The 16,318-nt window shown below is 45.3% G+C and overlaps 1 protein-coding gene across 1 annotated transcript in view; it reads right to left on the minus strand.

Moving 5' to 3' along the window:
- Window positions 1-276: 276 nt before the first annotated feature.
- The window catches only part of TBC1D22B (TBC1 domain family member 22B), a 77,132-nt gene continuing 61,090 nt past the window's right edge, over window positions 277-16,318 (minus strand). Inside the window, exons 12-13 of the mRNA XM_017522566.1 lie at window positions 16,173-16,268; window positions 277-2,203 (exon numbers count right to left, since the gene is read on the minus strand). Of these exons, the coding sequence (XP_017378055.1) occupies window positions 2,075-2,203; window positions 16,173-16,268 (225 nt within the window). The 3' untranslated portion in view covers window positions 277-2,074. The remainder of the gene's footprint in view (window positions 2,204-16,172; window positions 16,269-16,318) is intronic.

A 16,318-nucleotide genomic window follows, 5' to 3' on the forward strand; every position in this document is an offset into this window, starting at 1 on the left:
TCCATGTGAAGTGCTTATCAAAGTGCTTCGCAAGTTACTCTTTTTAGTAGTTTCGTTTACCACGGGACTCATTTTTGTAGTTTCCACAATACGTTTCGCAGATGGCTGTCGGGTAAGCATTTGCTGACTGTCCTCTAAGAAAGCCTTTTGGTCCTCTGCTGATCCTCTGCTCGCCTCACAGAAGGCCTGACCACATACCTACTAGTATCAGCAAGAAAACCTCAGGAAGAGGAGACTCTTTAGGCTCCTTGAACACACAGGAGAAAAACCAGAAGATGGAGGAGGAAATACACCATTTATTTACAATTCGTTTCACTTTATCCACAATTTCCCATACAAACATAAAAACTAAAAAAATAAAACCACCACTTGGGAACACAAGTGTCTTTCTTTAATTAGTCCAGTTGAGGGAGGGTTGTAAGCCCTCTCCCTCTATGAAGGGGACCACTGAGGCACACTGAAGGGGAAAAGGAAGAGGGTTGGGAAGAATGCCTGAGAATCAGCTCCAGATGAGAAACCTAACTCACACCGGTGTGGTGGGGCCTCACTGGCAAAGAGACTCAAGGGTGTCACCCGCCCGGGACACTGCTTGGCTTCCCAGGAGGATGGCAGCTGCTGGCCCCCACCCCACCCCCGCTGTCTACTACCAAATACCAAAACTCGAACAGGGGTCACACATCTCATGAGCTGTATGGGGAGTGATGGTGACAGTGGGGGATAAGGAGTGCTGCTGCTCTCTGAGAAGAGCCCAAAACCCAAGGGACACATAGGAAGCCCCTTTCCTTGGCACTGAGTCGTCTGTCACAGCTTCTGTCCTGAATACAACACTGAACTTGAAAATGTAAAAACAAAAGCTCTCCCCAGATTCTGGGGAGGGTGGGGATAAAAACACATAGACAGGGCTGACCTGCCTCTGCAGTCTCTTCTCAGGGAGGCTGCTAGGAGCAAAGGGCAGATGCTCCAGGAAGGCCTGGGGCTGGGGGAGAAAGGGGCAAGGAGGACTCTGAGACACTGATGCTTGGGATGGCTCAACCTGCTCAGCCACTCACTCCAGCAGCCTCCCGTTCTACCCCTCACAGCAAGGCACCCAGAACCAATCTGGAGGCGCTGAAGCCACCTTCCTGGCAACTTCCTCTGTGCTAGTGACCTAGATTGCTTTCACATGTTGATGCACATTATAAATATAAAATCATATCTGCTACAAAGAGGACATATATTTGTACATCTTTACCCATATACATAATAACACAATTTACACATAATATCTTGGAGTGGGTCATCATGGAAAAGGGGTTTGGAGGGGTAAACAACCCCTTCTGCCTCCCTTGCCCTGATCCCTCTTCAAGGGATGCTTATATACTTGGTCACTGGGGCCCTTCCCAACTAGTCTGATGGGGCTCGTCTGGACACAGAAATTCAGACATGTCACTAAATGCTGATGGGCGTATATACACATTCACACCCCCACACACATGCAGACACCTGGTGAGAGAAGGAAAAATAAAATTCCTAGCCCTTGGGCATAGGCCTCTTCCCAGAGTTACAAGTATCAGTGCCTCCTCCATCTAGAATAATGGTTTTAAAAAGCTACCCCTCAGTGGCTCAGACTGGGGCAGAAGGGGAAGGGCTAGGAAGCCAGGGAGAGGGAAGAGGGGCCAGGAGTCTTTTGAAAACATAAGGCGTTTTTGACCTGTGATCAAATCAAACTATGTTCACAAAAAAAGCAACCATATCAGTTGGGGCCTGTCCTTGTAGGGACAATGTGAGTTGAGACCCTGAGCCTTCCCCTTTTTTTGTCCAGTTTCTTTTAAAGGGGCAGACAACCCTGTACCACCATTACTGTTCTATCCCAGAACTGGGCCCATCCGTGCGGCATGGAATACTGACAGTGGTCCAAGTGACACATCCAGAGACATGGAGTGGTGGACACCAGAAAGTTAAGACCTGGGCGGCGGGTGTGAGCTTTGTACAGTAGGAGTGGTTCCTGGCCGGGGTCCACGGCTTGCACAGTGGCCACAGTGATCAGATTGCCATTAGAGATGGGGGCAGTCTGGGTCCCCGGGGGAGACAGCACCTATCGGCGGTAGTGATTCGGGGCATCGGCGAACATGTACTTGAGTCTGTACGCCTCGGCGAGAAGCAGCCCAATCTCTTCGTTGCCCCAGTGTATCGTAGGTAGGTTCTGCAGCAGCATGAGGAGACCCTGGGATGCAAGAAAGGGCTTTTATATCATTCCAGACTGTAGACCACCTGACCACCGACCCCATTCTTAGAGACCAAGGCCTAGAATGGGGCCCCTTCCTCCTGGCTCACATACCCCAAAGAGTCCAGCCTCCTTCCTCCCAAACAGCACACAGCTTTCAGTCCTAGTTCACCTCAGGAAGCCTTGAAAGCCTCTGGTGATTCTCTGATCTACTAATACCTGCCTCTTTAAAAACATAAATAGGTAATGACAACAATAAAGATTTTTAAGAGAGAAAAATAATCACTTATCCAAATATACCTCTCTGAAAGTATTCATTCTTAGCCTTTCTTCACCTGCATATTTCTTTAAGTAGTTGTAGCAATAACTATGACATTTTTTTGAGACAGGGTGTTGCTCTGTCACCCAAGCTGGAGTGCAGTGGCGCAATCATAGCTCACTGCAGTCTCTAACTCCTGGGCTCAAGTGATCCTTTGACAAAGTTAAAAACATAAGAAACAGACAGGATATTTATAACATCTATAAAAGGCAAAAGGTTAATATACGTAATCCATAAGGACTGCCTACAAATCAGTAAGAAAGAAAATAAGCAGCCAAATGGGAAAACAGAGAAGCGATGTGAATAGCTAATGCACTAATGCCAGGGGCCACTCACACTATGATGACTTACAAACCCTGCTCTTAGCTGATCCAAATACTCCAGCAGCATCCTGCAGTTCTCAGTGTAAAGGTCTTGCGTGTCCTTTGTGAGATTTCTTCCTTTAGTACTAGAAGTGTAGCTGGCACAAAGCTGCCCAAGGCACATCACTGCTATGTGTGGCCAATACAATTAAGGTCTGGCCAATTCTAGATGTGAACACAAATGATAGGTGTAACTTCTAGGTTTTGCTCTACATTTCTCTCTTTCCTAGAAAATGCATATGAAGGGAGGAGTAGACGTGTTCATCTCAGGCCATAAAATTAAAGCATGTGTTGAAGATGGCAGAGTAATAAGACTAAAGAAATCAGAGTCCCTAACATTCTGAAACCATCATGTTAGTCCTGGACTGCTTACACTTAGACTGCTAGTTGAAGGGAAATAAACAGCTGTCTTTTTTTAAGCCATGGTTATTTTAGGGTCTTGGTTACAGTGGAAAAGTTTATATCATCTTAACAAACACCATATCTATCAAAATAAGAAACACACACGGTCTTTCATCCAGCGGCTTTGCTTCTAAGGCTCTATCCTAGGGAAATAGTCACACTATTGTGTTTAAAAAGGTATTCACTGCACTATTGCTTCAAACAGTGGGGGGAAAAACACTTGAAAAGCACGCGGGAGTATGGGAATGGCGAGATAAACCACGGGTTATTCACATCGTGAGATGCAAAGCAGCACTTGAAACAGTGAAGCAGGTCTACCTGTACCAACAGGGGAGGGCACAGAAGACATTTTGGAAGGGATAAATAAGGCGGTTGCAGAATAATATTTACAGCATGATCCCACTTAGGTAAAAGAAAAATCACACAAAAATAAAGATTAAAAAAATAATAAATTAAAAATAAATTTAAAAAAGGAACAACAAAAAAAGAAAGGAAAAATCGCAATAATATATTTGCATATGTACATGTACATGTAAACATTGTAGATAGAGAAGTGGGAAACTGGCCACACTGGTTACCTTTTGGGAGGGACGCCTTTCGCTTTTCTCTCATTATACTTATGTATCTTATAAAATAAAATCTTTGTGTATTATTAAATTATGAAATAAAATTTTTTTTGAGTAATAGCTACTCTGGGCTGGGCGCAGTGGCTCATGCCTGGTCCCACCACTTTTGGGAGGTCAGGAGTTTGAGACCAGCTTGACCAACATGGTGAAGCCCCATCTCTACTAAAAATACAAAAATTAGCCAGGCGTTGTGGTAGGGGCCTGTAATCCCAGCTACTCAGGAGGCGGAGGCAGGAGAATCGCTTGAACCTGGGAGGCAGAGGTTGTAGTGGGCAGAGATTGCACTACTGCACTCCAGCCTGGGCAAAGTGAGACTCTGTCTCAAAAACCAAGACTCTGTCTTTTTTTTTTTTTTTTTTTTTTTTTTTTTTTTTTTTTTTTTTTAAAAAAAAGCTACTCTATGGAAATTTTGTTTAGTAAAAAGTAAAAAAAAACAGAAAATGGTCAGGTACAGTGGCTCACGCCTATAATCCCAGCACTTTGGGAGGCCGAGGTGGGTGAATTACAAGATCAGGAGTTCAAGACCAGCCTGGTCAAGATGGTGAAACCCCATCTCTACTAAAAATACAAAAATTAACCTGGGTGTGCTGGCAGACACAGCTACTCAGCTGAGGCAGAGAACTGCTTGAACCCAGGAGGCTGAGGTTGCAGTGAGCAGAGATCGTGTCACTGCATTCCAGCCTGGGTGAAGTGAGACCCTGTCTCAAAAACCAAAAACCGAAAAACAAAACAAAACAAAACAAAAAAGCCAGAAAATAAATTACCCATAACTTCATGATCAAGAGGAAGCCATTTTAAAATATTTTGGCATATTTCCTTCCAGTCCTTTTCCTGCGTATTTTACATACTTGAAATATTTTCTCCAGGTAATTTTGAATTTATTAAGCATTTACCATAAGCATTTCCTCTAATATTAAAAATTTCTTGTAGATATTTTCAATAACCAAAGAATTTTCCATGATGTAAGATGTACCATAACTTACATCCTCCTGTTTTGAGCATTTAATTATTTCTGGTTTTTCACTATAAAAAAATTACAATGAACATCTTTATGCACAAAGTCCTATCTTGGATTATTTCCCTGGGCCAAATTCCTAGAAATGAAATTACTATTTCAAAGGGCATATTTTATTTAATTTATTTATTCACAAACACTTTATTTATTTATTTATTTTGGGACAGCGTCTTGCTCTGTTGCCCAGGTTGGAGTGTAGTGGCACAATCTTGGTTTGCTGCAACCTCCGCTTCCCAGGTTCAAGCGGTTCTCCTGCCTCAGCCCCCCTCCCGAGTAGCTGGGATTACATGCATGTGCCACCATGCCTGACTAATTTTTGTATTTTTAGTAGAGGCAGGGTTTCACCATGTTGGCCAGGCTGGTCTGGAACTCCTGACCTCAGGTGATCCGCCCGCTTCGGTCTCCCAAAGTGCTGGGATTACAAGTGTGAGCCACTGTACCTGGCCTGGCAGAAACATTTTAAAGGTCTTTAACATTCAAACAGAAAATACATTCCAGAAAAATGCCTATTTCCCTAGATCTCTACCAGCACGAAATACTCTTATTAAAAAACAAACTTTGTTAATGCTAATGTCTTCCCTTTGATCCCTAAGCCTTAGAACAGAACTCAAAGCTTTAAGTCACGATGGTGGTGAACCTCTGGAAGAGCGCACATCCCAAAGTCCCCAGTCTCCCCTCCATGGTTGCTGGCATCTGCTTTCCCTAACCCTCCAGGTAAACCCCTCCAATCACATGGTTACGGTAATTCACTCAACCAGACCAGTTATTCAACCAGTTATTGATATTCACTCAACCCAGCAGATGCTCTGCTTTTAAAACTCTGCCTTTAGCTAATCTGAACATCTCTGGAATACTCCCCTCTCATGGGAGTAATTCTTTCTTGGTTCTGTCTTGGCCTCAGTCCTGTCTGCCTCAAAGCTTTTTTCGTTTTGAAAGAGAACCATCATTTCTATATCAACTTATTTTGAAAAATGTTGACCTTGCACTATAATACACACCCCCACTCCCGCCCCAGCATGAACTCCCTGGCCTCTGGCCCCTTTGACTCATCTCTCCTGCTTCCTACCTCCTTCCCCCAACATGCCCCTGTCCCACAAAAACTGGAAAAGGCATTGCCTCTTTCTGCTAACATTCTCCTCAGGTAGGCAACTTTTATCCTAAGTTAGGGCAGGCTCTCTTTACAATGGTCTCAGCCTTTTCTGTACCTTATACTCTTGGGCTGTCTGGTGAAGCCCCTTGATCTCCTCAGAATAATGTTTTTTAAATATTAATACATAAAATAAAATGCATATTAATCAAAATATTTTTTAAAATTTATGATATTCACCTCTGTGTGGTAAGATTTTTCTTTTTTTTGAGACGTAGTCTCACTCTGTTGCCCAGGCTGTAGTACAGTGGCATGACCTCTTCTCATGGCAACCTTTGCCTCCCAGGTTCAAGCGATTCTCCTGCTTCAGCCTCCCGAGTAGCTGGGATTATAGGCACCGACCACCAAGCCTGGATAATTTTTGTATTTTTAGTAGAAATGGGGTTTCACTATGTCGGCCAGGCTGGTCTTGAAATTCTGACCTCAGGTGATTCACCCGCCTTGGCATCCCAAACTGCTGGGATTACAGGCGTGAGCCACCATGCCCAGCCTAAGATTTCTTACTGGAATTTTCTAATTTTTCTATGATGGTTACATAGACTTGCATAATTGACACAAACAAGAACAGCCAACAAAGGACTGAGCTCTCTAGAAGAGAATACTCTGTTGAGATCAACCTATAATTTCCATTTCTTCCAGCCTTAATAGAAACCTCTCAGAAGCTTCCAAATAATTCCACCCCTGGACAAGTGAACGTCACCACTTGCCCCAAGGGAAGTGACACTTAGCAGTAAGGAGCCACTCTGCCACCTGGTGGCTAGGCCTAGAACTGCAACATCCCCACCTCCAGCCTGGACACACTTCTACCACCTGGTGTCCTCATGCGGCAGCAATGGGAAATCCTGCCTAATGGATTAAAAAGTAGAAACTCACTTTGAGAGACAGAGGAGGGTGGATTGCCTGAGCTCAGGAGTTCCGGACCAGCCTGGGCAACACGGTGAAACACGTCTCTACTAAAATACAAAAAATTAGCCGGGAGTGGCGGCGTGTGCCTGCAATCCCAGCTACTCGGGAGGCTGAGGCAGGAGAATTGCTTGAACTTGGGAGGCAGAGGTTTCAGTGAGTCAAGATCATGCCACTGCACTCCAGCCTGGGAGACAGAGCAAGATTCCATCTCTCTCTCTCTCTCTCACACACACACACACACACACAAAAGAAAATAGAAAAAATAATCATGGCTGGGGGATGAAGGTGTTAATCACAAATCAGGAGCTTTTATTTAGGGGCAAAGAACAGACACTACCGGGGCAGGGAACAACTGAAGGTTTGTTACAAAGCCAGTTCATAGGAGCATTTAAGTATGACATGCAGTCAGATGAGATGCTACAGTCAGGAGGAGGAGAAAGCTTGTAGGACGAGCATCAGAAAGAGATTCCCAACTACAGACAGGGAGCAAACTCCTTTTGTAGAAGACTGCTGGAAATGGCTGAAATAGCAGAAAAGGGCCCGGCATAGTTACCTGCTGAAAATTCACAAAGGAAAAGGCAATATGGCAGAGAAAGACTTTGAGCCACATGTGACAGGCGGGGGAAAAAAAATTAGATAAAGAGGCCAAAGGTGAAGGGATAGTAGGTAATAAGCAGAGACTTTGAAAAGGGGAAGGTACAGAAAAATCCCACTAGCGACTGTCCAATAAAGGTGGGAGAAGAATTGAGGAGGAAGAGAAAGAACACCAAAGAAAATCAGTATGATGGCAGTTATTATTTATCGAGCACTTATTACATACCAGATACGGCTCTAAATGTTTCACATGTACTTTGTATTAGTTCACTTAATCCTACATCTACTCTATGAGATACATATTACCTCCATTTTACAGATGAGGAAATTGAGGCACAGGGGTTAAGGAATTTGCCTAAGGTCTCAGGGTAGTGCTGGGCAGGGATTTGAGCCCAAACAATCTGGCTCAAGAGCATGTGCTCATAACCACTAGGCTACATGCTGCCAACCCTGGCATTAGAAGAAAGCGAGGCATAAAGTAGAAGGAACAAAAAGAAGTCATAAAAGAAGCTGTTTGAAGGATATCTAGAAACATTCATTTTTGTTGTTGCTGTTCATTTTTATTTCTATTTAGTCACTAAGTCCCTGGACTTGTAGTAAGGCTTGATGCCATATTGCTGTCACACTGCCAAGCAATCCAAAGGATATGTCAACCTTCTATTTAAGCTTCTTGGTTTACTAATGTATCACTGGACCCAGCAGGCAGCTCACCCAGACAATCTCAGTAAGGGATTTTGATGCATAATAGGCCACAGTCCTTACAAAGTAGCCAGTTTGTCTTACAGCTGAGAGATGTGAACTTGCTGCAGATGTCACATCTAAATTCTTGAACAGATTTTTATCATCACTGCCACCTCTTCCTCTGCCTCCTCCTGGTCTTTCCCAGGCACTAGTGCGACCCAGCTGGTGACTACGAGTTGATTAATTTTACTCTGCAATAAGGGCTGGCACGACCAAAGACAGGATGTATAATGATGAGCAACAAGAGAACATTAAATATATGCTACTAAATAAGAAACTGTATGCAGAATCACTTTGCAGTACTGGAACATTCCTTGCAAATGTAAAGTGTATTCAAGCATGCAAAAATACTTTCCTAATCGAATAAGTACTTTAAAACAAACCTCTTCTATTTTGAGAATCAGTGAGGTAGCAAAGCATTTCCCCTGGTCCCAATACAACTTTTCAAAAACCTGTCCCTGCAATAGAAGCTTGTTGAGAGTCAAACTTTTATTCACTGGCTTTTCCTGAATCTAGGCATTTGGCAGACTTTCCTCTCAAAGAAAGCTGTGCAGAGTTTCCCTCAATGGCTTGTTTTTGTTCGCATGTCTAGGAATCCTGCCCTTTCTCACAACAGCTTGTTTTGGGCAGAGAGATCTTCAGTTCTCAGGGTTCCCTCTGAACCTTTGTGTGCAGGACTCTAACTGGCACTCCACCAAATGTCTGTAAAGACAGGGCCCCCATTTGGGCAATGATGCACAGTCGCACCCTTGAGTTCCTGCAGAAGTGGTGGGTGGATGCCATCTGCTTCAGGGGATTTATTTACATTTAGTTTATAATTTAGGTCTGGAACATTGCATGGGCTTAGCACTATTTAATAACCCTGACCTGTCTCCTACAAAAGGAAACTTCAGAGTGGGAATCTCTCCCAGGTTTTCTTCCAGCTGATCCCTTTGTCATTTCACTCACTCACTCACTCACTCACTCACTCACTTACTTGAGACTCACTCTGCTGTCTACTCATGGCTCACTGCAGCCTCGACTTCCCTAGCTCCAGTGATCTTCCCACACAACCTTCCCAAGTACCTGGGACTACAGGTGTGCACCACCATGCCTAGCTAATTTTTAATTATTTCTTTAGAGACAGGGTCTCCCTATGTTGCCCAGTGTGGTCTCAAACTCTTGGGCTCAAGCGATCCTCCTGCCTCGGTCTCCCAAAGTGCTGGGACTACAAGCGTGAGCTGCTGCGCCTTGCCTCTTTTTATGTATTTAAAGAAATGGATTATTAGTCCTTAGAGTGCCTTGCATGGTGCTTCTCAAATTCTGTTCTGAGCCCTCTGAGGCCTCGCTGGCGCCTGCCGACATCTTCCTGGACTCCCATGTTCTTCTGGGCTTCACTACTGCTGTTTTTCCCAAGATGACTTTTTAGAATAGAGTGACCAGGCATTTGCTCAGGCGTCTGTCCCCTCTGACTCAGGCACAGACTCTTCATAGAAATATTATCCTAGAGTCAGTTTCCAGGCCTCCTATGGGTTGCTTTATTCTGTACAGGTTTTCTGCCTGCTGCTCATCTAAGTGCCCATAATTGGGCACAGCTCATGCTCATCTACATGCACAGTGAATTTTTGATTTTTGGAGGTGTTCCCCTGCTCCCCGTTGTTAACCTCTTGGTTTTGCGTTGTAATTGAGTGGTGTTGCACTGACCACAGAGGGCTCGTCATGGCTTTCCTCACTCACAGAGCTCACCCAACCAGTCAAACTATCCCCAGGTTTGACATTAACCTGCTTTGGGAAGTCTTCCCCAAGTCTGAAGTCTGCACCCTGCCTTGATGGCATATTCTGCCAATGGGTGTTGGGAATAAAAACGTTTTTATTACAAACACCTGTGGGGAGGGCAGGCCTCTCAGCACTCACAGGCTCCAGCCTTGTTCCCCCAAAAGTTCCCTTTGCTTACTTCCTTTTTCTTTTTCTGAGACAGAGTCTCACTTTGCTGCCCTAGCTGGAGTGCAGTAGTGCAATCTCAGCTCACTGCAATCTCCGCCTCCCAGGTTCAAGCAATTCTCCTGCCTCAGCCTCCTGAGTAGCTAGGATTACAGGCGCATGCCATCACACCTGGCTAATTTTGTGTTTTTAGTAGAGCCGAGGTTTCACCATGTTGGCCAGGCTGTGGATCAGGTCTTGAAATCCTGATCTCAGGTGATCTGCCCGCCTTAGCCTCCCAAAGTACTGGGATTACAGGCATGAGCCACCGTGCCTCTTACTTCCGTTTTCTAGGATCACAGTGGGAACTGATAGATGGCCCTGTCCTCTGGGCAGATATAGTCCTCTTCAGGCTCACAGTTGAGTAACAGAAGCTCCATTTACTTCCTTGGTAGTACATAACTGTACATGGTGGTAATGAATTGTGACTATGTAAAAATGACCTACATCAGCAGGCTGGGTGCAGTGGCTCACACCTGTAATCCCAGCACTTTGGGAGGCCAAGGCGGGTAGATCACGAGGTCAGGAGTTCGAGACCAGCTTGACCAACATGGTGAAACTCTGTCTCTACTAAAAATACAGAAATTAGCTGGATGTTGTGGTGCACACCTGTAATTCCAGCTACTCAGGAGGAGGAGGTAGGGGAATCGCTTGAACCAGGGAGGCGGAAGTTGTAGTGAGCCAAGATCACGCCACTGCCTCCAGCCTGGGTGAGACTCCATCACACACACACAAAAAAAGACCCACATCAAAATGGGTGGATGTCTTCTACCCATTTTGATGTAGGTCATTTTTATATAACCGATTGTCTATTTGGTAGGTAGATTTGCACGCTTTTACATTGTCTCCGCCATTTACTTTCCTCCCAACCTTTTGACAATGGACTCATGACATAAATCTTAAGCATGCGCCATGATGACTTTTTACATAAGTACCCACCCAAGTAATCACCACCCAGATGAAAACAGAGAACACGTCCTGTGTCTCCGAAGACTCATGTTCCTTCCCAGTCAACATGGCCTCCCCAGCCACTGATCTAACCGAAGCTTGAGAGCTCCACCAGGGTCCAGGCGGGGTTCTAGGGCTCCATGGACAGGCCCAGAGCTACTCTTCACCCATAACCTACACCAGCCCCAGGGACTCCCTGCTGCAGTCCGCCCTGGAGCATTAGAGCCTCTGCTTCCCCCAGGGATGTGTGGGAGCTGATTTCAGGCCACTTGGGGGGAGAGCATGAAAGGGCAGCAGGAGGTCATAGATCTTTCTGGCAGTGGAAGGAGAAAAACCCAGGAGGCAGAATAGGAGGAGGTCACAAGGCAGACCCTGGGAGGAATTCTTTTTCAGTTTTAAAACAACAATTTTTTGTTGTTGTTGCTAAATGTTTCTTTGTGAGGAGAAAGCCTGCTAGCAACCTCCAATGCAGGGGGAGAGATGGGGAAGAATAAATCTTGAGGGGAGGTGGAAACATAAGCAGATCCTTGCCTGGGAACAGCCACCAAGTGAGTTTATCTCAAGAGCTCCAGGAAGCACCTGGCAGGCCTGGCTCTGACAGGCAGCAAAACACAGTGGTTCAGAGAGTGGATTTCAGGCCTCTACTACTCACTCGGGTGAGCTTGGCCTAGTTACTTAATCTTGCTGTGACTCAGTTTCCCCATTTGTAAAACGGTGGTATTATAGCCTACCTTGTAGGACTGTGGCAAGGATGAAATGAATTAACACAGGCAAACATTTAGAATAGTGCCCGTATATTAAAAGTGCTAAGAATTAGCTGCTATTAGATTGAGCCTTAAGAAATTGCCAGTATTCAACCATTTTGATCTACAAAAATAAACGCATGTGATTCAACTTAACATCTTTTTTTTTTTTTTTTTGAGACGGAGTCTCGCTCTGTTGCACAGGCTGGAGTACAGTGGCGTAGTCTCAGCTCACTGCAACCTCTGCCTCCTTGGTTCAAGCAATTCTCCTGTCTCAGCCTCCCAAGTAGCTGGGACCACAGGTGTGTGCCACCACACCCAGCTAATTTTTTGTATTTATAATAGAGATAGGGTTTTACTGTGTTAGCTAGGAGATTGATGGTCTCAATCTCCTGACCTCATGATCCCCCCACCCTGGCCTCCCAAAGTGCTGGGATTACAGGCATGAGCCACTGTACCTGGCCAACCTAACATTATTATTACAATTCTATTACACTAGCCAAGGCTGAGGGCAGGAATTGTCGAGAGTCCCCTCCTACCACACAAAGAGGCTTTGGCCCAGCTCTGCCAGCAGCTCTCAATTCAAGCAGCCCATGGCTCCGGAAGATCCAGCCATTCTGCTCCCAGTATACTATGTGCAAATGTGCCTCAGGTTCCTTTGCCAGCGGTCTCAGGAAGGAAACCTCTCAGTGTGATCCTCCTGTGTCAGTTTTTGGTCCCCTCTGCCAGGCAGTGGCCCTAGACAACTGCTTGCCCAGGGAGAAGCATGCATGCATCCTTCCTGCTGGGGGCTTTCGCCACACTGGGACCCTGCCCTTTGCGCCTGAGTACTCTGATGCCTGCTCTCCATCCCAGTTTCCTCATCCAGCTCAGCAGTTTCCCCCACTATGAACTTAGTATGGTTTACTCATTATGTTAAAACCACTTAATTAGAAAGGTGGGTTTCTAAACTTGCCTCATTGCTTCCAGGACTCATGAATACACTAAAGGTAGTATTCATATTAGTGATAATGAAGTCACTGTTTTGAGGACTGTACGTCAAGTACATCATTCTAACTGCCTCACATGTATTTGTTTCTTTAATCTCATCATAGCCCAAGGAGGTAGCTACTATTGCCCCATTTATAGATAAGAAAACGGAAGCACAGAGAGACAAGTTACTTATAGCTGCATGTTTAGGGAAGTGGGAGAGCTGGTATCTGACCCCAGGCAGTCTGGCTCCAAAGACCATGGTTTAACCACTGTACTATTTTGCACAGTCTCCAACCTTGACAGGAAGAGATCTGCTTCCTCTCTGAACCCCTTACTGGCTCCCCTTATATCTGGTTCTTTTTCCCTCTTCTTGAAGTGTAACCAGTTGGCTGGTCTGCTAAAACTGCTGCAACTACCACTTTTATTTCTGTAACCACTATACCTGGGTTTTCTTTGAGTCACTTAGTGTGGCTTTTAGCCCTAAAACTTCTCTGCCAGGCTAGGCATATTTGGTTTTTTATAATACCTGTATTCATCTACAGAGCTTCCTTCACAGTGATTTCACTATAAGCCCCCCTTCAGCAATTAGGATACAGGTGCCTACTTTCTCTGCAAAAGTCATACCCATAGTTCACAACCTTACACAGTGCTTTGTACTCTTGTTCCTCACACCTCTGCTATGATTCTGTCTTCTAAAGGGCACTGCCTGTCTAGCCTAACAGCCAGGTGCATTTTCTTCTTTTATCATTCATAGAATTTCAGAACTGTGGGGGTGGGAGGAACTTTTCACCTAATCCAGTTTAATCGCCTATTTTGTCTAAAAGAAAGACACGAGATTCCTCCATGAACAGGATTAATCGAGGTGTTAATACGGCAGCAGATAGCCCCAATGCTGTTCTGTTGGGTATTGCCAAAGACCTCAGACTTCCCAGATAACTGAAAATGCTACCCAGGAAAGGACATCTCTAAGATTAATGTAGCTGTAAAGTCACAGAGTATTGTCCTCTGTTCTGTCGATACTGTGAACTGCAAAAAGCCATTCCAGGAATTGTCCCCACCTCCCTGAGCTGATCTGGGAAGCACTTTTATCACATCTGGCAAAGCTCTGAGCCTCGCTCATTACTAAATTAAACTTCATGCTCTTGCTATCCTGCTCCACCTCAACCACATTAACAAAATGGATAGCTCATCCCAGCACACAGCCATTCCAGCCCCTTGTCCTCATTTATCCTAGGATGCCACACATGCTGCTCACTGGCAGAAGCCACGGTTCTTAATCAGTGGCCTGCAGCCTTGGCACCATGATCTCACAGAGGTCAACACATCCGCTCTCCTTTGTCTTCCAAAGCCCTTACTTGGGTGAGCTGGGTCCTGTCTTTCCATCTATCTGCTGAATATGCTTCTGTTTTCTTTTTTCTTGCCACCTAACACCAATCTCAGAGTGGTAATGCTCAGGGATCACATGAGATGCTGCCACTTTTGAGAGCATCTATGTTATGAGTCAGAACTGAGAAAAGCATACAACTTTGTCTGGTTTTTCCCTCTGTTTTTAAAATAAGTATATATCTATTAAAAACAAACCAAAAAAACCCTTAGTTCAGAAATGTGCAAAGCATATAAACAATACCACCTCTCCCCTTACCCCAATGATTCCCTCTGCAGAGCCTGACAATCTCTCCCCTCAATCCTTATTTCCCCGACCCTGGAACAGCTCCTAGCCCATCCACCACCTAAGATAGGCCCTTCTTGTGTTTTCTATATAGGGATTTTGAAGCATCCCCACCCAGGGGTTCCCGGAGGCTGGACTCTCGCTGGTCATCCCCTCTCAGCCTCCTCTGCTCCCTAACCTCTTCATGTAGTCATGTAAGAGTACATCAGGGCTGGGGCCCTGGTTGCCTTCTCTGTCCATCCTTACTTCCTTAGGGATCTCATCCAGTGTGCTGGCTTTAAGTGGCGTCTAGGCAAAAGCTCCTAAATTTATTATAGGTCCTGTCCAGATCCGTTTTTCAAACAGCAGACTCAAGGTGTATTTGCCTAGTCTGCATCTCCATTTAGACATCTAATGGCACTTTAAATCTAGTATGCCTGAAACTGGGCTCTGGCTATCCCCCTGTAGCCTTCGCCATAAACTGTAAAGTCATCCAGACTCACCCTTTCTGTTGTACTCTACACCCAATTAAACAGGAAATCTTGTTGGCTCTACTTACTAAATAGATCCAAATTCTGGCCACTCACACCTCCACTGTCACCATCCAGGTCCCACCACCTTCATGTCTCATCTGAAGGACTACAGTAGCATCCTGGGCAGTCTCTCTGCTTCCACTTTTGCTCACACCTACAGTCTACATAGAAGCCAGGTGCCCCTATTGAAACATAAGTCAGATTGTGCCATTCCCCTCTGCTCATGACTCTCTTAGAGCTCCTCTTCCACTCAGAGTACAAGCCAAAGTTCTTAACAGTGGCTACAAAGTCCTCTGTGATCTGGGTCCCTGTGACTCCTCTGACCTCACCTCTTCCTACTCTTCCCCAGATCACTCTGCTCCAGGCCACACTGGTGACCATCATGATTCCTTCAACAGCTCAGGTATGCTGCTGCCTGAGGCCCTCGCACTGGCTGTTTCTTCTGCTTAGACACCCTTCCTGCAGATGTCCACGTGGCTCACTCCTTCACCTTCCCCAGGTCTTTGCTCAGAGGTCAGTGAACCTATCCTGACTACTTTATTCAAAATTGCAACCTGCCCCTGCTCTACCACCTAATAAAAACTTTACCCTGCTCTACTTTCAAAAAAAAAGGTATTTCTTAGCACCTTCACATTCGTTTACTATTTACTACGATGTTGTTTACTGTCTGTCTCCCCACAACTATCAGAGTAGGTAAGCTTTGTGAGAACAGAGACCTCTCTCTGTTTCACTTCCTGATACAGCCTTTGTCTTTGACAGTGCCTGGCATGTGGCAAGCATTCAATAAATGCTTGTCAATAAGTGACTGAAAGATCTCTTAGGCCTGCCCAGTCACTCTGCAGCCATTCTGGCACAAAGACCCTTCTTACAGTGAAGAACTCTGGGCTCCAGTGACTTCCTGCCGGCCAAGAGGGATGACTTCCCAGGACCCCTTCTCCCTTCCTACTCCCAGCCAGGTACCTGCTGTGGCACTTTCTGTCTGTGCTGCCCACTTAGGTGCAAACACCCATTCTAATGTTCATTCCCTGCCCACACTGAGCAGTTGACCACTCACCTGAAAGTCTTCCTCATCTAAGATCTCTTTCCTCCATTTGATCAAGAAGGCTGCACATACGTAGAGATGAAAGTGGGAGAACCCTTCAGGTTCAGACTGGGAAGCAAAAAAAACTAGAGTTAGGTCTCCCAGTCCTGACAAGTATT

This window comes from Cebus imitator, unplaced genomic scaffold (assembly GCF_001604975.1).
Source record: "Cebus imitator isolate Cc_AM_T3 unplaced genomic scaffold, Cebus_imitator-1.0 Scaffold24, whole genome shotgun sequence".
In the NCBI taxonomy this organism is placed as follows: Eukaryota; Metazoa; Chordata; class Mammalia; order Primates; family Cebidae; genus Cebus; species Cebus imitator.